Raw genomic sequence first — 24,573 nt, 5'->3', positions numbered from 1 at the left:
TTGTTCTACTGATTTTGTGCGACCTTGGGCAGCTCATTTATCTCCTTCCTTGCTTTTCCCATTTTAACCTTCGATGGGTAGTCTCATCTGTTGATTTGCCAGTGTAATTTTTTATTACCCTTAGAAGATTTGCAAGGCTGAATGTTGTTGTATGTGAGAACAAATAGTTCTTAAAAATGAAATGGTGATGTTTTTGTGTTTCCAAATAACTCAGCAGCAAGTGCTGCACACCACTTCATGGTCTGTAAAGCCATGTGGTGATTACACACATCAGAGTTGGGTAGGCATGAGGGTGTGTGTATTTTGCTCAGGTTCAAGCATGGATTTCTCACGTGTCAGAATATTTTGAGGAAATGCTGAGCTGTGCTGCAGTGCTAGCAAGAGAGCACGCTGAACGAAGTAAGCGTTTTTTAGATAGTAGAAAATGCCTAAGATAGTGATTATTTTATTTAACCAATTTCTGGGAATATCCTGCATGGTTCTGACTTTGGCTAAATGTCTCTCCTTCAATTCAGGGAACTGAGAAGTAGGAATTGTAAGCTTTCATTTCCAGTGTTCCTGTGGGCACCAATGAATGGTTTAGTGCTGAGCTCTCCCAACTCCAGGGCTTCCTGCAATGGGGAACATGGGATTCGTGACCTCTTCCCACAGGACTCTGCATAGTGTGCATTCCAGAGCTATATACCTTCAAAGCCTGCGTATTCTCCTAAGAAACCTGTCCGTCTTCTGACAGAAAGTTCTCTGTGATGAATCAGTAGTTGTTCACAGAATGGCTAAGGTTGGAACTCTACGATCTTTAAAGGTCCCTTCCAACCCAGGCCATTCTGTGGTTGGAAAGGACCTCTGAAGTTCATCTGCTTCAAACTCTACTCCACCAGGTCAACCCAGAGCAGAGTGTCCAGGGCCACGTTCAGGTGGTTTTTGATGATCTCCAAGAAAGACACTCTACAACCTCTCTGCACAACTGATTCTATGCACGGACACCTTCCTGCTAAATGCTGGGACAGACAAACTGACTACATGCAGCATCATGTAGTTCTAGTGTAGGTGTTTTTAATCTTCTTACTGACTCTTCTCTTTTTTGATAGTGGTTTTAGTGCTGAAGACATTTCTGCAAGATACTGGTCGTGTACTAGTGGCTCTAAGCATCAGTGATTTGTGGTCTTGGGAATAAACCTTTTAATGAGTAGCAGAACATAATATACTTATCAAAAAGAAAGATAAGATGCAGTTTAATTGTAGTCTGTAATTGCCAAGACACAAAGAGGAAACGCAATTCTATGGTAATCTTTTAATTGGAAGGCTGAAGCCACAAAGATCAACCAAAAAGAGGTTTAAAAATAAAAACTTAAATTATAGGAAAATTGCAAATATTTAACTTTAAAGGTCATTCAACATGAAAACAGCCAGTAATCGTAGTAAGTCCCTATCACTTAAAGCCTTTAATCTGAAAATCTTTGTCCTCTTCAGATTATTGTCTTCAAGAAATAGTATTGGGTTGAACTGTGGGATAATTGTGTTAAAATTATGCAGCCTCTTTTAAGCAGATGATCTGTTCTGACCTTAACACTTTTGGAGCTCTCTGTAGGTAGATTTTTAAATAGGTAAATGTAATGGCTAGATTTCAGCTGTCCAGTTTGTCTCTCCTCTAAGCTCTACTTACATCTTTTGAGAATCGGTTTATTTGTCACACTGGTTCCAGCTTTCATGTTTCAGTGCCTCACTGCCCTCTGAGTAAAGAATTTCCACCTAACATCTAATCTAAATTCCCTCTTTATTTTAAAACCATTCTCCCTTGTCCTATCGCTATGAGACTCTGTAACATGTTGGTCTCCCTCCTGTTTATATGTTCCCTTTGTATACTGAAAGACTGCAGTGAGGTCTCCCAGGAGCCTTCTCTTCTTCCAGTACGTTTTCAGATTTAACCAAATAAATTGGAAGTGTTTCTTCTTGTTAGCCTTCCCTCTTTCCTTAAAAGCATTCTCAGGAAGGCTTTTCCAAGTTATTCAGTCTATATCTACGAAAACTTCAGATCTAAATCTGCTTTTTTTCCACCCCTTCCTGTAAACTCTGTTGCTGAGTTGTGGGTTTTTTTTGTACATGACCGTTGGAATTTAGCACAGGCTTCATCAAAATAGTCTGTCAGATGGAGATCCATGTCTCAAAAAAAAAAAAAAAAAAAAAAAAAAAAAAAAATCACAGCAAATTGATAAGCGATTGCAACTCTGCAGTATTTCTACAAGAAATGCAAATATTCCAGAGGTCTTGTTGTGAGCTTGTCAATGTATATGCTATAGTACTGTTATGGCTATTGATCAGCTTGTTCCCAAATAAGTCTTTAACATTCATGAGCCAATGTTTTCATTGCTGCGTAATGCTGCTCAAGTCAATGAAGTTGAATTGTCAGTAGAGCTCTATCTTAACTTTTTGGTTTGCTTCCTATAGTATGTCTTAGACCGTGTGGGTTTTGGGGGTGATCTGCAGTAACATGTTAAAAGAAAATGTTAAAAGAGAATTTCTGTACACATTTTTCTATGTTTATTTTCTTGAAAACCATTGAAAAGGCAAAGACTTTGAGTCAGTGTTATCTGTACATTCATATCTGATGTGAGCTAGGTTATTAGGAGTTTCAGAGTTGGTGATTTTGGTCTCTTTAAGCTTCAGGTTGTGAAATAGAAAGCTTGTCTTTACTGAAGCACAAGGTCTTAGGATACCAAATTTAGCTTTTCTCATGAAGAATGATTTCTGCTATTAGAAGTCAACACTGTCGCTTGAGAACATAAGGTGACCTAGAGCAGCAGCTGCTTATGGGTCTTGGCTATGGATACCATTTCTACTCAGTTTTACTTAGGTGTGTGCACATCTGTTCATTTTAGTGGTATTATTCTTGCCTTGAAGAGGAGTGAGCAAGAAGGATCATGCCTGTTCTCCCCTACATCATTGTAGAGACTTTATCTATGTAAGTAGCATAAATGTTGAGAATATTAGCCATATTTGTCATTGTTGCAGAGGAAATCTTGGCTTTTTTCCCCCTGTTGAGTTAGAGCAGGTTTGATAAGAGCTGTAGCCTTACAGGCAGATGATCAATTTTATCCTTAGAAGTTGTTTTTCTTCCCCAGACAATGCATTTAAAAAACTAAAAATGAATTCTATGTCTGGAAAATTTATGACATAAGTTTGAGCAATTGAAACCCCTAATGAAATTAAAGGCCGTTATGAAATATGAAAACTTTTCTGATTGTATGTGAGGAAATAGTCAACCTATATGGCAAATATGGCTTGCTTCTCCCTGTAATAAATTAACTGACACTTCAAAGTGAAAGTAAGGTCTTTTAAAAAATGGGTTTTGAATAGCTCTTATGAATTACTGTCTTCTTTTTAGTACTGTAAAGACAGCAGGATTTGTTTTATTATTTGGCTTCCAGCTTGTAGTTTACTCACTCAGGCAGTTGTACTGGCCTGTAAATTTAAAACAAGCAAACAATTAAAAATATCCCCAAAGAGTTTGGGTTTACATTACTCTTACCTCAATCAGGTAGATATTTTCTGTTGTGCTGCCACTGAAAAGTATCAGAAGTAATGCAGAAGTAATGAGCCAGAGAAGCAAGTGCCTTTGACCCAGCCCTCAAAGTCACGTAAGAAGGGACATAAGGGACACTCAGTAGCTTGCATGTTTTTCTCATTTTAAAGATACTTTCTACTGTAGCAGGTGCTTACTTTCACTGTATTTGCAGAAGAATGGTTAGCGTGAGTTTTTGAAGAGTTAATATGTAAGGAGGAAAATTTTGGAACATTTGTTTTATAAATGAGGCAAAATAATGATGTATTCTTGCTTTGTTTTTTTTTTTCTTGAATGAAAAGCTAGAAAATAATTTTTTTTAAATTATAGTGTTTGGAGTTAATCAGAGAAATAACGGAGGGGCTGACACTTTTCTTGTTGCTTACAAATTGTAAATTGCAGTTATTTGCAATCATGCTTATAGCTGGCGTGGGTTCGTGTGCGTAATCAGCTGCTTTTTGAATGCATGTTCCATTGTTCTGTTTTATTTATGGATTCATTTGTGATGAGAAAGACGTTATAAAGTTGTTTGGATGAAGCCTTGGAAAATGAAGTTTTGAATGTCAGCAAGTGCTTGGAGTTCGGGGTGCAAACCAGGACTGTGCACAGCAATGGAAATTTAGATGGAACAGTTGAAAAGTTTCCATCCTCAGGTTCTCCTTCCTGACTTTGTGTATGCACTAGCAAAAGTCAGAACTGATACAGGCACGTTGCCACTGCCCAGTTGAAATACAGCCAGATCCAAAAGTTGAAATACAGCTGACCCAAAAGGTCAGGAGTTTTCCCATTGATTGTTAACATCTGGACCTGTTAGCAGTCTGATCTGCTCGTATTCCTGTAAGAACAGGGGAGGCAATTTCTGCCTCCAGCCTCCTTGGTGCTACTTGTCAGCACTAACCTTCCAATTGAAGTGAGTTTGCTTACGTGATTATTTTTTCTGGATAGATACGGTTATGTGCCAAGACCGTTACAGGGGATAGTGGGTTGCTCAGGAGAGATGCCTGTCTTACTTTCTGATACCCATTTCACTTGCTGAGTCCATCTGGGCTCTTTGAGTTATCGCGTTCTAAAATTTTTGTTCCAGTCCATCTTTTACTTTGTATCTTACTCTGCTTGAACTGCTTGCTTTTCTGGAAAGGCATCAGTTCTGTGTTGGTTAATATACAGCCATGTAGAAATGCAGTCTTTCTGGGACCACTGAAATATCTATAATAACTAATTTCTCTGTCTTCCCAGTGACAGATTTTTTTCCCCCTTATGCTTTTTTTGGTAAAAGCCATACCTTGACTGAAAACAAGAGCCAGGGGATGAACTTTAACATCATCCAGTTCTTCTTGTTGGATCTCTGAAGGACAGAGTGGGGCTTGTTGTGGGAACAATAACAAAATCTGGCTGTGAGCTGGCTTCTTGGTCTTATTTGGGGAAGTACCTTATACTCCCATCTACGTCCCATCCCTTCAGGTGCTTAAGGCCAGGTTGGATGGGACTGTGGACAACTTGATCTAGTGCCTGATTTAATGGTTAGTGATCCAGCCCGTGGTAGGGGATTGGAACTAGATGGTCTTTGAGGTCCCTTCCAACCAAGCCATTCTATGATTCTAGTGGTTGGCGACCCTGCACATAGCAGGGGGGTTGAAACTCGATGATCATTGTGGTCCTTTTCAACCCAGGCCATTCTGTGATTCTACTATCCTGCTATGTGAGTAAACTTCTTTACTTTTCTTCTCCCTGCTGCTCTCCCCCAGCCATAGCAATTACTGTTTTAACTGAATTTCATTAAATCAGCTACAGTGTTCCACAGCAGATAATACATTTGCGGAAGTGATACACATTGCACGACAGTGCCATGCCACATGCAGCTGTAAATGCTTTCTACACAGGGTTAAAATCCTGTATTGGCTCTCTAAAAAATCATCAAGTTTTAAATAGGAAGGAAATAAATGGGTTGGTAAGGTACTAAGCAAGGAGCTTTTAATTAAAAGATGTTTAAACTGATTCTCTCAACTGTCAGAGAATTGAATTCCTGAATTATGTTTGCTACAGTTGTTTTGTTGTTGTTGTTGTTGTTGTTTTTTTTTAGTAATGCTGTATTTAAGTTCTTTCTGTGCACTGCTGTAGGGGATAGATGGTAGCTCCTGACAGATTCACCCACAGCTGGCTGAGAACGCCACTAGTGATGGATGAATGATGTCTCCGTTAATGCCCCTGTATACATAAATGATGGGCCTTATTTATTTATAAGATGTATCCAATTACACATCTTAGAGCGAATGTCCACCATTCAGTAAAGCACACAATATTGGCATTAAAAAGGCAATTTTAATTGCCTTTTCCAGACTCTCAGGAGGAGAGATTGAAATAAGAGAGAAACATAAAATTCTGCTAATTCAGATCGGTTCTTCTGGGACCTGCTCCTTCTTTGTTGTAAGTGGTTGAAACTCAACTAAGGAAGCTGTTGTCCCTGCTCTGACCATATGTGGAGCTGCTGCTGGGAATGCAGGGCACTGAGGTCACTCTTCCTCATGTCTGGATGAACCAGTCCCACCAGTACAGTGGGTCAGGTTCTCTTGTTGGATTGCAATGGCTAGAGTTCATGAAGCTGGCACCCACTGGGATGTGTTTCAGTGAAGCAAACAACCCTAGTTAAGGAAAATTAATGATTTTGCCATCGTGTATAGGACGTGCCTTCAATGTAGGACTTCTTTTCCTTGTGTCTGTATGTGCCTGTACTCATAATCTGGTTCAATTTAGAACTTGAGATATCCAACCAACAGTTGAAACTTCACGGTCTACATCAGTTTCTTTTGTCAAGTAGGTTCACTGTACAATGAAATAATTCTTAGTGTTTACCTACAAAAGAATTAGTCTGGATTAAGATAATGGTGCTAAACACCTTTCGATTTAACTCTACTTCCCTCTTGTTAGGTATCTTCTCCACCTAAAAGCAGGATAAATATAGGCTCACAGATAATTTCCACATGCTCTTGCACTGTGATGTTACCCCTGCTTTTCTTATGGTAATGCATTTGTATTGAAATGTCCCAAGTTGCAGTGATGGCATAGATACATAATAAAAGCAAAATCTGAGTCTTCCAACCTAGTGATGAGCAGAAGACTCCTGTCCAGATCTTAATCCCTGCCTACCTTTGCCCCTTCTGTCTTGTGCACCATTCTCTCCTGATGGTAACAGCCCAGCAGCTTATTAAGCCCCTTTCCAGAGGCAGGGGGCAGTAAGCATGGCTCATTCCTTGCTTTCAGTTCCTGTGAAGTGTAGCAAACGTACTTGTTTCTAATTCTGTCCTGCTGCCTGTCTTTGAGATGTGTTTTCATGCTGGATATGATACTTCTGCAAGAATTTATATTCACAGCAAGGTTTAGCAAGACAGAATTGCAACTACTAGGCAAATCATTTAGAGTTCAGCTTGGTTTCTAGGAACAGAGGCTTACTAGTTATTTTTCACTGGTTTCTGTGCTATTACACTGTTGTGATAATCTTGGCAGGGATCTGTCATTCTGCGTTGGTATAATTGAAACTTGTTTTCCCTGAGGAATCACTCTGCTGTTTGTTTTATTTGTTTACTGACATTGACAGAGATCCTAATGGCTTTTAAAACCCAATTTGTGCATCGCTGAATATCCTCCAAAGAGGAAAATAAAATTAAATTTATCAGCAAGATAGGGTCCTCCGTGCAGTGCTGTAGCTGTGTCTTAGACTCCACCTGAGCACCTCACTATGGGTCAAGAAATGTCATGAGGAGCCTTTTGTGAGATGCATCTTCTCTGTTTCTGATTCTGTCTTCAGGGATTTTGCCATTAAGGCAATTGAAAGGACAAACGACAGCAAGTTGTTTAGGGCCTCAGTATAAATTGACCGAGTTTGCTTTGTGTGAAATAAGATATTTTTTTTAGCTTTTGTTAAAAATGAGGTTAAAAGAACAAAATAATATCACAGTAAAATTCCCTTTTCAGGAGGATGTACAGAATGGTATTACTGTGATAGATCATATTACTGTGCTGCTATTATTGTGATAGATTAGGGTAATTAAGTGTGTAGATTTATTTTTAAAATATAAGATATTGAAGTATTTATGCATTCATTTAATTTTAAATCTTTAAAGAATTTCAGTGAGATACTTGAACTACTGAAGCTTGTAATACCTTGCTGAATTGTGGTTGTGGATAGATGTATGGCTTGTTGGATGTCATGCTCCAGAGGAGCGTGTAGACAAATAAATAATGAGGCACTGGACAGAAAGTCAGGAACCCAATGAGGAAGGGTAGAGTTCTTATAAAGACTAAAGAATGTGTAGGGTAATTTTTTTTTTTTTTCACTACCCCCAAATCTATGATTTTTAATTGGATAGAGATTTATGTAATTTTTTTATTTTGCTGAATTGATTTAGACCATCTCTAATTACCTTCTGACACACTTCCTTGTCATTCAAGCATATAGGGATGCTCAGGTTTCAGTGAACTCTGATTGTGAACGTCGTGAGGAGATAAGTTTGGAAAATATTGCTGGTTTTAAAGGTTACCTGTCAGTTTTTATATATACAGCTGTGAGCCAAACCAATCTGACCTCAAACCAGAGCTGTTGTATAATAACACTCTGCCTTTCTTATTGAATATCTCTTTTGCAAATCTCCCAGACTTGATAGCACTATAACAATAATAGATTTGCAAAACCTATATTGCCTGTTTTAAGGAAGTGTTCTAATGTGTCTTGGTAGTTAGTCTTATCATCTTTTTCACATGTGGTAAATTAGAGGTAGAGGGAGAGAGCCCAGACCATCTGACTCCCCCTCCTCGTTCTCATTGCTTGGTTCAGTAGTGCAAATCTGGACAATATACACTTTCAGTCTGATATGTGTGTTCTTTTGCATTGCAGTGCCACAAACAAGGATTTTGGCTACAGGTGGAGCATCCCATAATAAAAAAATATTACAGGTAAGTAGAAAATTAAATCAGTTAAATTAAATACATGACTGTATCTCCACTTTTATTTTGGTATACAGAATCCAAATCACTGCAACTGTATGGGAAGGTGTGGGTATAGGATTGTGAAACTGCTTCAGGTCATTGGGATTTTTCCTCAGGTTTATTGTGGAGACCAATGCTAACTTTGTATTGAACCTTTATTTTATACGTGTGTATACACACACACACATATATATATATATTTATACTTCACTACTTTTATGGATGTGTATCTGATTTCTAGGTCTCATTGCTTATGTCAAAACAATTAGCAAAGAAACCAAGAAGGGACTTGATAAGATACCTGAGATATTCATAGTTTTTGTCATTAAAATCAGGGCTGGACTTTAGACTGAAACTAGACAGGGATTACCCTGGTGCTGGACACTCAAACAAAAAAAACACCAAAGATGGACCACTCTAAACCCTGTCCCTGTTGTTTTTGAACAAGTGTTTCTTATTGGCATTGTGTCACATATTAGTAGAGCACCTCTTCTTCTATGTAGTCTCTCCTCCCTATTCCCATCTTCCTCATCTGCTGCTGTTGCTGCACACCTAACACTGGTTAAGATCCTTTGTCCCAAGAATATCCTCAGTTTACTCCACTGACTGAATCAATAAGCTTCTCTTTGACTGGAGGCTCAGTGAGCTTGGGGATGGACATCTACACCACAGAGCACAGGAGTTAGTCAATACAGGGTGAATAGTGTTCTCTGGATGCCAATCCGTTTCCATTAGTAATAGAAACTCTTGAGGCCAGCCTCAGCTACACACCGTATTTGGTGATCACGGTTGTACAGAGTGAATGTGATCTGTTCTGCAAAACATGAATTGGAATAAATGGAGGTTGAAAAGCAAAGAGCTCACTTTGACAAAGAGTCATCTAAAATGTGTGTTTGTAGAACCATAGGATGTAGAGCTCATTGGGACATAAGGGACAAATTTGGAATGTTTTGCCTGTAGATGTCACTTTACTTCATCTGCTTTGGTTATTTTGCTCAAGAAGTTGATGTTGGAAAATTAACTGGTATATTAATGGCTCAAAATATTGGTCCCTGCTGAAATAGTTTTACTAAGAGTATGCTAAGAAAGAGATTGAATTAATAGATGTTTGCTTTTAAAGCAGTATTTCTATACTACGAAGGGACTTCTTGCCGTATTTATACAAACTGGGGGAAGATCTTGAGAGCAGCCCTGCAGAGAAGCACTTGTGGTCCTGGTGGGCGAGAAGCTGGACATGAGCCTGCAGTGTGTGCTTGCAGCCCCGAAGGCCAACTGTGTTTCGGGTTGCATTAAAAAAGGGGTGGCCAGCAGGGAGAGGGAGGTGACTGTCCCCCTCTACTCAGTTCTTGTGAAGCCCCATCTGGAGTACTGCATCCAGGCCTGGGGCCCCCAGTACAGGAAGGACATGAAGCTCTTGGAGCGGGTCCATAGGAGGGCCACTAAGATGATCAGAGGGCTGGAGCATCTCTCCTATCAGGAACGGTTGAGGGAACTGGGCTTGTTTAGCTTGGAGAAGAGAAGGTTTCAGGGCGACTTCATTGTGGCCTTCCAATACTTGAAGGCAGCGTATAAACAGGAGGGGGAATGGTTGTTTACGAGGGTGGAGAGTGACAGGACAAGGGAGAATGGTTTTAAACTGAGACAGGGGAGGTTTAGGTTAGATATTAGGAAGAAGTTTTTCATACAGAGGATGGTGATGCACTGGAACAGGTTGCCCAAGGAGGCTGTGGATGCTCCATCCCTGGAGGCATTCAAGGCCAGGCTGGATGTGGCTCTGGGCAGCCTGGTCTGGTGGTTGGCGACCCTGCACATAGCAGGGGGGTTGAAACTGGATGATCATCATGGTCCTTTTCAACCCAGGCCGTTCTATGATTTACTGAATGAAGGCTGAGAACGGAATGTTTTTGTGTCTTGTAATTTTAAAATAGCTGAAAATTTGTGGTCATGAGAGTGATTCCTGTGGTGCTCGCTCTTCAAGTGTAGTGATAGAGCTGCTTTTAAAACTCATTAGAAGTGTCTTAAAATAATATGATCAATACAGTTTCGTCCACTTAATTCAATCACTGGTTAATTGGATCCTCCTTTTTAATTTAATCAAAACCTCAGAAACCATATCAGTTGCATGAAGAATAACGGCTTCCACCCTTATCATGGTCAATTTTGGATAATTTGTTCCAGGGTTACAAAAGAGTATCATTTAATTAATCAACATTCGGTACTCCTGTATTTTACATAGCAAAGAAGGCAACTTAGGAAAATGTGCTTAAAAGGAATACAGCTACAGCAGAGCAGTTTTCTCCACTGTTCTGGGAAGATTTTTATAACATATGTGGGGCCTGATTAATGTCCACATGAAACATAGTGAAATATTTGTAACAGTAAAACCTTTAACTGTTTCTTTTAAAATTATTCGTGAGAGAGATCATGGTTTCGAGTAATGTACTAAATATATGAACTTTTAATAATTTTAATTTCATCATCATGTGACACAAAAGGTAGTTATTATTTGTGTGATTACAGTACTTATTAGCATTACCGAATAGATCTGCGTTGTATAAGGCTCTGGAGAGGTGCAACACAAAAGACCTCTGTTGTCCAAATGAATTTAAAATTCAAGCATAAGGCAAGGAATACCTATGTGAGATGAAGAGATGAACAAACAGATGGGGAATGTGGTGAAACCATACGGGACGGGATGGACATTTGAACATAGCACTCTGTGACCTTATTTCCAGAGGGCTTTTTAATGGATACTGTGGTTAATTTTCCATTTGTCCTCTAACAATGAAGCTCATTTTTTGCTCGGTTCTTGCTTACTAACAAAAGTTAGGCAATACTGACACTGCAGTATTAACAGAAGAGAGCATAAGAAGTGTGTAAGATGAGGCTCTCATTGGATTCTAATTAGCAACTAAATGTTTTTTTTTGTTTCAAGTAAATTTCAAAAAATTTTGTTTCAAAATTTGTGATTATCTAAGGTTTTTATTTGCAGATATCCCTTAGACTTTCACAGAAAGAGACAAGATCCTTTAAAAATGTTGCGTATCTTTTTTTACTGTAGCATATGAATTGAATTCCTTAGTCATCTTCTATGGAGCCATGGGGCCCATGATGAACCCTGTGCCCCATCTTGAGGGATATCACACAACATGTGTGGGACAACTGGGAGATCAGGCCTAGCCAGTAATTTGGGGTGTAGGAACACATGCCTTATGAGGAGCGGCTAAGGGAGCTGGGATTGTTCAGTCTAGAGGACAGGAGGCTGAGGGGTGATCTTATTGCTCTCTACAGCTGACTGAATGGAGGTTATGGTGAAGTGAGGATCGGCCTCTTCTCCCATGTAACTAGCAATAGGACTAGAGGGAATGGCCTCAAGTTGCACCAGGGGAGATTCAGGTTGGACGTTAGGAAATAATTCTCTGAGAGAGTGGTCAAGTACTGAAATGGACTGTCCAGGGAAGTGGTAGAGTCATGAACCCTATAGATGTTCAAGAAGCATTTCAGTGTTGTACTGAGGGGCATGGTTTAGTGGGAAATACTGGTGGTAGTTAGATGATTAGATGATTGGACTGGATGATCTTAGCAATCTTTTCCAACCTCAGTGATTCTATGATTCTGTTCTATGATCAGCGGGGTTGTGAATCCCTGGATTGGATTTTGCTAGTCACAAATCTGATTGGTTTGTGTTTGTGGACACTGTGACCTTATTTTAAATTCTTATATACTGATGTAAATCAGGTGATACACTTTGGTAAAAGTAATAGAAATACTGCAAGTTAAATCTGAATTGCTGCTTGATTCTTGTGTGGCCTGAGGGACACCTACAATCCTTGGGGAGATGAAACCAAAATATCTATTTAATTTGGAAGGAATAAGTTGACAGTATTTTCAGTAAAGCTTCTTGAATTTTCTGTGTCCCTGCCCAAATTTGAGTTCATTTTCCCTCCACAGTATCTATTTTCTTAAAACTACACTGTTAGTAAGAGTGCATACACTCAGTAAAAGCAAGATGCTGCTGTAGATTTCAGTGCAGTGGGTGGAATGGTGCATGGTGGAATAACTTAGTATCTGTCGGATATCAAAACAGATTCTTTGCCTATATTATTTTCTTTGTACTGCCAAACCAAGCTGAGAACATGCAGCCTTGCTTTGTCTTCATAGCTAAGGATTACTCAAATGCAGGAAAACTCCTGGTAAGTGTAAAGCCTGTGACATTAGGTCATGCTTCATTCTTCTGCTAACCCTAATGTAATGGGAGTGCTGGAGGCAAAGACAACTTGTTTAGCAGACTGTAGCTTTTATGCTATTGAAGTTGAGAACAGGGAAGACATGGCTGGCTCCTCTCTTCTTCCTTTCTGCTTGGGTCAGCCATACATGTGAAGGAGGAAAAAAGGCAACAGTTGCAGGTTCCCAAATGGGTTTCCCTGATGCAGGCCTTTGGCATGGGCAGACTGTGTGGGCTCATGAGAGAGATGATGCTTGAAGTCAGAGTCCTCTAGACTTGCAAGAAGGAGATCTGAGGAGAAGTGGGACTTAATCTCCTGGCTGCAGTTGCATCTCTAGGTCAGATTTACCAATACTCCGTTGTGTCACAAGTTCAGGAGACTCAGTGTTGCCTTTGGTACTTTTTTTCTATGGATACCCAAATGCTCTGCTGGAGTGTATATTATTTGTCTGTTTTCTCTTGCAGTAACAGGGATTGCTTATCCTTTGTATTTCATGAACATGCATAACTGATGCTCTGATCCTTCCCAGGTCCTGTCTGATGTGTTCAATGCTCCAGTGTACACTATTGATACTGCCAACTCTGCTTGTTTAGGAAGTGCTTACAGAGCAATTCATGGTAAGACTGTGAGGAGATACTTCTGAGTGGTCTGTATGTTTAATTTCAGTTGGTTAACACTTGGGATTAATGTTATTGAAAATGAGGGGGGAATAAAACTGGATGAATCTGACTGGAAGGTCACTGAGGTCGAAGCAAGGGGAAGGTTGCTTTAATACACTTGGATCAAGCCCAAGAATAACATTTACTTTATAATTCAAGTCTGGTGGTTGGTTCTCAACCAGGGGATACGACTTGGAAGCTGCTGAGATTGGCAGGTTACAGTCCAGGAGCTTTGTGTTGTGCTACCATCTGGGTTGCTGAAATGGTCAAACAAACTAAAGATCCATCCTAGCAAAGAGGATCCAAGATGACAGGGACGACAAATCTAGGAATACTGCTGGCCAAGTAAATGTTTCTAAACCTATATATATCTTCCAGCTTTTAAATGTCAAGACACACAATGTACAAGCGTACTGGGCTTCACACTCAAGCTGTGTGCACTTTGTCTTGTAGAAGCATAAATCCTGGGATGCTTTTAGGTTATCCAGTCATCTTGTTCATTGTACCATATCACTCAGTGTGACACAACAGTCCAAGACCCAGATTTAATGTGTTAATGAACTTGTATTTATTAATGCATGCAGTACTGTGTTTAGGTTAGGCCCTCAGCTGTTTAAGAGTTCAATCTCAGACAGGACATTTTATTAAAGTGTTTTTTAAAGTAAGTTTCTAATACCTTTTTGCTAAACAAGTGAAGGAATGAGGATCAAATTCTGAAGTCACTGTCTAGGCCAACTGTTCTTAAACTCAGTTTTTCTGAATAGAAGCTTTAGGATTTGGCCCTTAATCATAGAATCACTAAGGCTGGAAAAGACCACTGAGATCATCTAGTCCAAATATCAGCCCATCACCACCACCGTACCCACTAAACCAGAAATGGATAGCTTCTGTAAAGGTTCATAAGATCCATGCCATTGCACAAGCATGGAAAAGATAACATTGGTCATCAGGAAGAATCAGCTGAGCTGTAACTTTAGAAGCAAGTTCTGCTGTCACATTATAGTATCTGAAGACTACATGCTCTCTTGCATTTGAAAGCATCACAGCCAAAAGTTTGAGTCAGTTTGTTTAACACACACAGCATGCTCTCTGCTTTATTTCCAGAAAAGTCACAGGGATTCTGCTGGGTAAAGCATGGCATGGCAGTGTAAGCAGTACAGTAAGGTTATCAGTGTGTTTGAAGCCATAACGGGACTATTTTTGCACCTTGGAGACTAAATCTCCAAACTCTATACTCAAAACTTTGCCTACTGCTTCAGCAGTCACCAGAAGCTTTCCAGTGCATAATGCTACAAGCAAACTTCTTGTCCCTGAATACAAGTGAAATGTAGAGCCATCATTAAAGTTTTTTTCAGTTATTTCATATGTATGGAAGATATAAAATCGCTCTGCCAGTTTGGCATGTGGAATCTTGAGGCTTGGTTGACAGAGCGTTTGAGGGAGGATTTCAGATGCCATGCTGTCACAGGGACTCCTTAGCTCAGGTGCTCTGCCAGCCAAGCCCTGGGGGCATGCCTTGTGTGTTTCTAAATGGCATTTTTGATTGATGTGTTCAGATGACTCACTTTTGGCCAGGGAAGGGAATTTAGTATGAGCAAAGACTTCCTAATATAAATGGAATATTGATGGCAGTGGCTCCTTAATAGCATTAAAGTGTACATCTTTGTACAAGTAGGGTTTTCCACTGTTCACCTGGGGTACTACAGTTGTAACAAGGAACTCCTGAAATGCTGTGATCCACTTTGGTAGTAGAACTCTGCTGTTATTCTGCTTCCTTATATATCAATGTGTTAAATGATTTGTAGCATGCTTTCTTGACACTCTTTTCACTTCCTTTTTAGTTTAGTCACATTTTGTCCTTGAATCTCTTGCTTCCACATATTTCCACTGCTGTTTACTATACTGTTGTAACCATAAATAATTACTGATATTGTTGAATAGCGTTTCTGCTGCCTGCCTATTCTCCAGGGTATGTATTGAGTGATTGGCAAAAACTCAATCACAGCATCCCCACTTCCCAGGCTAGTGCACTGGAATGTAAGATTTTTAGCCGTTTATCCTTCAATCCTGAACGCTGACCTGACCGGGGAAGATCAATATAAGGTATTAATTTGCCAGGGAGTCAAGGCACATCCCTCATCTTGCTTTTTGCATTGATCAGGATTGTGATTCTCATTGCAGGACTCGTAGCTGAGACAAATGTGCCCTTGGCTGATGTTGTGAAATTAGCACCAGAGCCCAGATTGGCTGTTACACCAACTGCTGGGGCTGAGGAGGTGAGCAAGCTTGGGAATCATTTTTCTTTTCATTTCCTGTCTGCTCCAAAATGTAGTGGTAAACTAATTTTTCTAGTGAAATGGATTAATCTAAGTAATATTTTGTTGCACAATTCTTAATTCTTACTGTGAAAGTTGATTTAATTTGGGGAGGTTGTGGGTGTAATGAGGTAGTAATCTGCATGATCATCCTCTTTCTATGTCTGAGAGAGAGATTTTTTTTTCCCCCCTAACTGGGTGTGATTGGAGAGCAAAAGCAACTTCCTAAACAGGTTGAATTTGAATACACATCAAGTTGTAACCGATAGTGACTGACAAAACAGTCTTTACTTGCTTGCAGGCTGCAGCATTGAGAAAGGCATGGTGATAGTGCTTTCCAGATATTAAACAGTGGGCAGCAATTCCGTGTCTTTTCTTGTAGCTCTCAGTTGCAGCAGATGAAAGCATGCCATCTGGGAGAATTCAGTACTCACAGGTCTTTGGTATTTTGCTCATCCTGGGAATTTCAGCTTATCTGAAGGTGAAGCTTGTGCTTTTTTGGGCCACGTACATAAAGCAAGACAAGTGGTCGTTGTTGCTAACGGCACCATTTCTGCCTGTATTCCTGCCCACGAAGGACTTGTTGTCTTGGGCTTTACAGTGCTACCCCATACCTCTCACTACCACATGTCGGAGGCCTTAATTTACGACAGCTTCTGCAATGTAATGTCAGCTAATAAATTGAAAAATGCAACACTGCAAGATTCCTGGAGAATGAGTTTAAATAAGCAAAGGTGAGTCTACCTCCATCTTCAGCTGTGTATCAAGACAGCCTTACGCTCTCTATTTATGATGTTTGGTTATGCCCTAACTACAGGCAACAGGTTTTAAAGCTTTTATTTAAACTGGGAAATTAATGATCTGCCAAAACTACTAACTCCCAGCTACATATGTACTGGAGCACCAGATATCATCATGAGTAATAATAGAAATGATCATGCTGCATTGTGCCTGCCAGCATATTATTTAATTATTAACTGAGATGGAGGAGCTCAGTAATCGAATAGAAGTCCCCTTCAGAAATATTAAGACATTGAATAATTTAAACTTGATTGATCTGATCTCATTTACTCAACTTTCCCCCCTCATTCTGAAAGATAAGATAATTAACAGCAATGGCCTGCGTTGCATCTGTTGCAGCTGGAGGCTCCTGTGGGGGCTTCAGGAGCAGCTCCCTGGTGTCTGATCCAGCCTCACGTTGCTGCCTCATACCCCCCAAAATGCTCACTGCTGGAGAGCTGACAGGATTCTTTGGTGGAGGTGCAGAGTGCTCTGAGACCTGCTGGTGACCCCCCAGTGCTGCTTCAGCTATAAAGCTCAAGGGCAGGGGATACAGCTGTCATTCACAGAGGACTTGCAAGAGCAGCAAGCACCTTGTGCCCCTGCAGGGGCCAGCAAGCCTAGCTGAAAAAACCAGTGGGGAATTCATTTGCCTCTTCCTATTTTACTGTCTGCATAAAACGGCCTGGAAGCTAAAAGAGTTAATTATCTCCCTCTCGATACTTTTCTTCTCCTTTTCCACTTGGTTAGACCTGGCTCTCATAGCACATCTTTTTATTGGTTTTAAATGATGTACGGCAGAGAATTATTGCCCCAGTAGATAGATGTGAATGATAGAGAAGGCAGTGGCTGAACAGCATGCGAAGGAATAACTGTTCCTGTGCTTTAGCTTAGCTTGCCAGCTTCATTCCATTAAGAGCTGCTTCTTGCAATTACGTATTCCACACAATTTTTTTTCTTCCTGTCTTATAATTTTACAGTTGATGGTGGATTCCCTGGCTAGTTTCATGGCTGTGAAACTGCAGAAAGCCAGAGGGGCCTGTCAGTAATACAGTGTGTTAGCACGAACGGTGCAGTAAAAATTCATAATGTGATGAGTCAGTTTGATTCTGTTTCTTACAGAGCTGCAGCTCCCTGTCTGTCCAATTTCATTCTGTTGAGTTTAGAGGCTTTCACTTAAATGACGGTTCTTTTTATAAACTTCAAAGTCATCCTGAGGTTAGGATCTGTCTCACTGAGGAGCTCTTCTGAAAGAATCTGGCTAACCAATGTGAAATTGCCTGGACCACTTCCCTACATTTTCTGGACAGCTACAGCTAAATCTTGGCAGAGTGGGGAAAAAACAGGTCATAACACAGCAATCTGGTCTGGTTTTGTCCTTTCTTCTTGGTGTAGGTTGGAGGCAACATGTGCTACACCCTTAGAAGGGGAAAAACCTCCTCTAGACAGAGGTCAGATGCAACAGTTTGACGTAGCCTCCTCTTTGGTGCCAAGGCCTATGCACGCAGCAGAACTTTCCAGGAACACAATGTGCAAGAAATGTTTCTTTGATTGCCAAATGATTACTTGTGATAATGAGTGTGATTTCATACAGGGAGGGCAGGGCACAAAAACCAATTCTTCTGGCTCAATTAAGCTGACAGCCAGGTAAAATGAAGTCACAAGATGGAAAACGTAGAGCTTGTGATGTGTGATAAGTTAGTAGTTAGTGGAGACTGAAGTCCCGTATGTTGCAAGTTGTCTGGCAAAAACGTGACTTTATGCTACAGCAGAGCATCCTGCCTGGAAGAGACCTTCCTAAAGAGAACAAATCCCTTTCTGTGGTTGATGCTTCAGCTGAACATGACTTCACAGTATATTTGTAGGGTATGGGGGCTCCTGCACCCTAAGCACCACGGATCAGAAGGTCTGGAGGTAACCACTGTGGTGATAACCTTTGGTCATGACTCAAGCAGACTAGTTGAAGTTAGTCATCTGTGGGTTAAACTGGTGAATTCCTTTTTTCTTTTTTTTCATATTTTCAGAATAACAAAAGCTCAAGTCATCTAACCTCTCTGGAGTCTTTTCATCCCCCAAGGAAATAGATTAATCAGAAACGCTAAGCATGACAGAAATGACCAGGAGATTGTAGAGCAGTAAATATATGCTAACAGACAGAAAGGATCCATTATTATAGCATTAGAATTCAGCTCTATTCTAGTAATCTGGTAAATGGAGATTGTTGGCTTGTTGTTTAATTAAGCAAAAAAGCAGGAGAGGGAACATGATTATGTGGAGTTGGTCGCTTGTGTTTATACAAACCACATACCTATAACATAGTGTTAGATTTATTGTAATACTTTACGTTATAGGGTTTTACAGAGAGAAGGCATGACACAATTCACTACTTCTGGATATATAATCTTTGATTGCGCTATTGAGGATACTGAGGGACACAGTTCAGTGAGCATGGTGGGCTGATGGTTGGACTCGATGATCTTAGAGGTCTTTCCCAACCTTTACAATTCTGTGGTTCTATGGTTCTATTGACCCTATTGAGATGTATCAATTCTGCAAACACCCAAGAAGGAAAAATATGGGCCTAACAGGTTTTCTTGACTTTGGTGATGTGCTTTGTAAGCATGTGGGTTTACAGAAGTGACCCTGTTACTCAGGAAAGTTATAATGACCTATTTATTGATCTAAAATAACGATATTTTTGTTGAATTAGATTTTTGGGGGTGGGATGTTTTGTGAAATTGGTTTAGGTTGCTAATTTAGTGCAAAGCAGATCATAATAATACAAGTATGGAAATATGATGATAGGTATTGATGAAGGTTTGATTAAAGTGATTTGGGTAGCCAATAAGTTTCAACCTATTAAACTGTTTCAGATATGCTTACAGAATGAATACGTGAAAGAGATGAAGGGACAGTTGGGGTGTGGTTCCTTGCAGTCATCTTCAGGGTATTTCTGGACACTCATACCCTTTCTGCCTTAAACATATTCTCTATTCTCTTTGAGTTAAAAAAAGGTGAACAACTGTGATGATATTAAAATAAAATATCAGTATCTCTCAATTTCTTAAGCATATCTCTGATACTGAAGTAATTTGAATTTAGTTTAAAGGAAAAAAAAAGAGGAACCTATCTGAAGTAGCAAGTGTTTGCAAGGGACTGATTAATTTTAATCTATGCAGAGTAGATTAAATGTACTTGGGTAGATTAAAATTAGATAATCATCAGCATCATCTTTGTAATTTGTAAATTTTGATTTGCTCCAATCATTGGCTAACACAGCATTGCAGGAGACAGAAGGATCCGTGGAGTTGTCACTTGCAGTAATCATTTGTAGCTGGCTTTACTTTAGAGAATGGAAGGGACAAAGTCCCATTCTTGTGGGCGTAGTATAAAGAAGTGGTAACAGCCCTGTTGAGTTCATAGGCTAGTACTATGGTGAGATAAAATATGAGGATGACACACTTGATTTAGATTAAAGAGCAAGGTAACATTTATCTGCACAGTTTTTCCAGGCAAGGCGAGTCAAGTTATTCTCTGTTATAATGTAATCTGTGTCATTACTTCTTTCTTATTTATTTGTGGGATTGTCGGAGTGTGTCCAAGTTGTCCCAGGAGTGAAGTTCAGTGTTTGTAAATGAAGCCATCAGAATACTGCTAATGCTGCAGAGTTGGCTATAGACATAAGCGGGAGAAAAGGCCATAATATAGCAAGGACAATTAAATTATGGACAGTAATAAGGTTCATGTTGTGATACATGTAATTACTTCTGCTAAATATCATGGTCTGATATATTAGGTTTGAGGCTATGACAGAGAGGGGATTTATGTTCTTGAGTTTTTATGCATCATTGAGAGTTCTTTATTCCCTTTGGACCTCAATTAGAAGAATAAATCTATGTAATTGCCTTAGGAAAAAGGCTCCTGGAATGGCTTAGGAGGAGCTGCTGAGGTTCTGCAGGGGAGTTTCAGCCACAGCAGATGTGGAGAAATATCTTTCACAAACACAGCTGTGTGTGTTCAGGCCAGGTTCTCCATAAAGCAGTTGGGTTTTCTGTGTGTGATTCCTGAGAGCTGTACTGCTTTGGCCCCAGAATCCAGCTGATGTAAAACTGCTTTGAAAAGCACTGCGTATGAAAGGCGTGAAGCACTGCTGTGCTTACCAGCCATGATACACTGATGGTGTCACAGCCAAATTCCCTAATGAAGGGGAATTCAAAACTTTGTGTTAGCCCTCTGAACTGTGCTACCCTGGAATGAACAGAGCACAAGCAGCGGGCTTGAATTTTTGTTGTTGTGGTTTGTTTGCATTTTTTTCAGGTGGTACAAAACGCAGCATTCATTTACACTAATGGCTGGGAAGGTTATTGCAAATGCCTGAATTTTGTCAATTAGCGAGCTAAGTGCTTAAGTCCAATAAACAGGAAAAGGAATTGTTATCAGTAAACGTGGCTGTTCATTTATTTTGACACATTTTAATTTAGTGTGATGTATTAACAATAATGCTTCCCAGCCTTCTAGTGAATGTGCTGTTGTGTATTCTGTAAGAGCACTGCTGGGTAAGTAATAAGGAGCCGCCTTTCTCAGGAGCTGAGCACACTTACCAATGCAGCTCTGCTGTGCTGAATCTTTGTTGAGAAGTGCTTAGGGTTTTTCAGATTTACAGAATAGCAAAGTAAGAAATAGCGAAGCTTGATTATAAATGCTTCAGTGAATAAAAGAGCCATTTTTGTTTGACATACCAATACTCCCTGCATAGCGGTGGTTGCCTGCTCAGTATTTTGTTTACTCTGATGTGCATATTTAGCAGAAATGGGAGCAAGAATATTCTTTGGGAACATGAAAAGAATATGTGTATGCACTTCACTGAACACCCATGGCCCCCATGTAGTCAGTTAGAAATGGTATGCTGAGCCATGTGGCACTTAATAATAGTAGTAGTTTTTATTTGCTAACTCAGTAATCTGTGTAAGTCTCCATGGACCTTGGTATCGCTGCTCTGTAGAGAAGAGGAGCTGGGGCATGGATATGTTTGTTGGGATTGTTCAATCTGGAGAAGAGGAGGCTCGGGAAAGCTTACCACTCTGTACAACTGCCTGAAAGGAGGTTATAGCAAGGTGGGGGTTGGCTTTTCCTCCCAGGTAAGAGCGATAGGATGTGAAGGGATGGCCTCAAGCTGTGTCAGGGGAAGTTCAGGTTGAATATTAGGAAAAACTTCTCAGAAAGAGTGGTGCTACAGTGGCACATTGCCAAGGGAGGTGGTGGAGTCACCGTCCCTGGAGGTGTTCCAGAACTGTGGAGATGTGGCACAGAGGGATGTGGTCAGTGGTCATGGGTTGAGGTTGGACTAGATGGTTTTAGAGATCTTTTCCAACGTTAACGATTCTGTGTTTCTATGTTAAATGTCTTCCCAAGATCACTGAGTTAGTCTGATACCAAGGTAGGACTGAGTAGGTTTCTCTCTTCCTGAGCAACAAGTGTAAGACTGTTAATCACTGCGAAATGGATTGAGAACAGTGTCCTGATGAGGCCTTGGCTAGTGAACAGTGTCTGTTTCTGCTTGGTGTAGATGCTTCTTATCTTCCCCTTGATATGCTTAATCTGTTGAAGAAATGTACTTTAGGTGCTGCAACATCTTGTTGGTGAAAGGAGGAGTCAATCAGAACAGGTTTGTTCTGCAGGATGTACCCATAAGTCTCTCACCTGCCATAGGGGAAGTGGGAACAAAGCATAAAGTTCAGGTTTTGCTGTTCAGACTGAAGCTTTCCTTTTGGAAGGGGGAAACAAGAACTGAATGTTTCACCATCAGCTGAAGCACGAGAACAAAATATGCTAATTCTGTATTTCCTAGATAAGAAAATTGTGCAAACACTTGATATTTTTTTCTTTCAACCAAGAAAATATTGGCAATACGGGTGGTAGGTGGGCAGTTGGACTAGATGCTCGTAGTGGTCTTTTCCAACCTTAATGATTCTTTGATTCTGAAATGACAGGTACAGGTATTGAGGCCGTTGCAGGACTATGCATAAAATGCACAAGAATAGCATCGCCTCCTCCTGCAGCCTCACCATTTGCACTTGAAACATCTCCCTCCTGATTTTTTTTCATGCATATACAGTTGTTGGCTGTGGCTTTTATCTGGAAAAGGATAAAATGCATTTAAATGCTAGATCCTCCCTTATTGATGAAAGCCATAATTCAGTTTACTGGGTATGATTCATTACGGCTTTATAACCTCTCTGAACCTGGAGCCAGGAACAAGACTGCCCTTATTATGAATAACATCAGTGCAGGGGGCTTGTAGACTAGACTTGGCGGCCCATAGGATTCATTGCAGCAGGGATGTGACCTTATGGCATCCTCCTAAGGACTGCTTGAGGCTGTACCAGCTCCACACTGGCTCCTGGCAGTCCTCTCTTTGTGCTAGTGCCAGCAAATGAGTGAAGCTATCCTGGCGTGGCATCAATTTCTGATTTTATTAGATGGACAATTAAAATTAGACATAGGGGTAAGGAGGAAGGTGTGTATCTCCCAGATCCAGAAGGGGGATAGTTTTAGATTGCAGCCTACAGTAGGACTAGACTTTATTTGGGATTTCTTCTGGGTTAGCTGGTCACATATAAACTATCTCGTCTTCTAAGGTATGTCCTGTGATGAATTTGAAACAGACGAATAAAAGGAAACAATAATAATAATAAAAAAGAAATAGTGAATGAAGCAAATTCTAGCATGGATCTTGCCTTTGTCCAAAAGCATAGGGCATGTTTCAGTCTGGAGTTTTGAATACATTTGAATCTTTATTCTGCTTTTCATGGCAATAACAATTGTAATCTAAAAATCCCTGATGGATTCTAATAAGGAAATAGGAAGAAGCTGCTCAGATGCTCTATGTCACTGTGGAAATAAGCTGAGTCTTTGTTTGTCCCCGGGTTTATAGTGCAAGGAGCCAGGCAATGGAGCACATTGTAGATGGGAAAGGTAGGAAAGTGCAAGGGAGAGAAGCTAGAGGAGAGATATGGGCTTATGAGAGGGGTTGAAAGTGTATTTTAGAACGCCCTGGTCGGCATATTGGCCTTTCTGACAGTGGCATTGCACTGTGGTAGGGGGTGGCAGGGGCTCATTAGCAAGGCAGAGGAGGAGGGAACAGAGGCAGTGATCCGTCCTGAGGTAGCGGAGGGAGGCAAGGACAGGAGTTCTGCCTGGGTGGTTTGGACTGCTATTACTGAGGGGGCATGGCCGACTTGGAGAGGTGACTTTAGTAGAGCTGCTTCCTCTGGAAGCAATGACTTGTGCTTATAGCAAGAATGCAATCACAATAAGAACAACTTGTGTGTGTCATAAAATTAGGCTGTAAAGGAGATGGTAAAAAGGACGGTGACATTTGAAGGTGGAAGATACTGCAGCATTTCTCGAGCAAATTGGGAAAAGAAGCCTCAAACCTGCAGTTGCCTGTGACAGTGCTACTTTTTCAGGTCTGAAGAGATTTTTAACTGCAGCGTGATTTAAAAAACTAATTTTTCAATCTAGACATTTGTTTCTTTTTCCCTTTTAGCTCTATCATCCACTTCTGAAAAGATACGCGGAGCTTGAACAGAAGGTGATCTACAACCCAACCTCCTCTTGTCTTGCAAAATAACAAGCAAACAAAATTTATGAGTTGGCTGCAGAGTGGACTCCCAAAGAGATCAGAAGAGATTTGCTCAGAATTTAGTGGAGTTCTTTAAATCATTTTGTTCCTCTTTGTAGACAGATCACTGTTAAATGGCTGAGTCTCAGTACATTGATGGAAAATTTGCAGTATGATTGAAAACCTAATTAAAAAAAAAAATCATTGTTCTATGTGTTTGCTGACTTCAGGTTTTTTCAATACTTTTCATATAGTACTTGCAGATTTGGAATATCTGGATGAGCACATCAAGTCCATTGTATAGATAAAATCACTCTGATCGTCTCTGTGAGCTTTGATTCCATGTGTTCAGTGCGTTGGGCTCTCTACATACCCACCTAGTACAGTATCTTCATTCCATGCCCTCTTTCCCTGAAATTCTCTTTCAGCA

The 24,573-nt window shown here is 40.3% G+C and overlaps 1 protein-coding gene across 34 annotated transcripts in view; it reads left to right on the top strand.

Moving 5' to 3' along the window:
* XYLB (xylulokinase) overlaps positions 1 to 24,573 on the top strand; it is a 141,316-nt gene that overhangs the window by 58,723 nt on the left and 58,020 nt on the right. For 31 of the 34 annotated variants that reach the window (XR_005857094.2, XR_003074111.3, XR_005857138.2 and 28 more), the window contains exons 16-18: positions 8,448 to 8,506; positions 13,295 to 13,382; positions 15,606 to 15,700. Coding sequence is in view for 3 of the 34 variants with exons in the window: in XM_040695143.2 (XP_040551077.1) it covers positions 8,448 to 8,506; positions 13,295 to 13,382; positions 15,606 to 15,700 (242 nt within the window). In the remaining 31 variants the exon portion in view is untranslated. Of the gene's footprint in view, positions 1 to 878; positions 1,044 to 8,447; positions 8,507 to 13,294; positions 13,383 to 15,605; positions 15,701 to 24,068; positions 24,356 to 24,573 lie in introns of those variants that run through there. The other 3 variants (XM_418537.8, XR_005857148.2, XM_025148289.3) reach the window with 3 other exon arrangements.

Source organism: Gallus gallus, chromosome 2 (assembly GCF_016699485.2).
Source record: "Gallus gallus isolate bGalGal1 chromosome 2, bGalGal1.mat.broiler.GRCg7b, whole genome shotgun sequence".
Classification (NCBI taxonomy): domain Eukaryota; kingdom Metazoa; phylum Chordata; class Aves; order Galliformes; family Phasianidae; genus Gallus; species Gallus gallus.
Note: the sequence above shows the minus strand (reverse complement) of the source record. Positions and strands in the feature narration are given on the sequence as shown.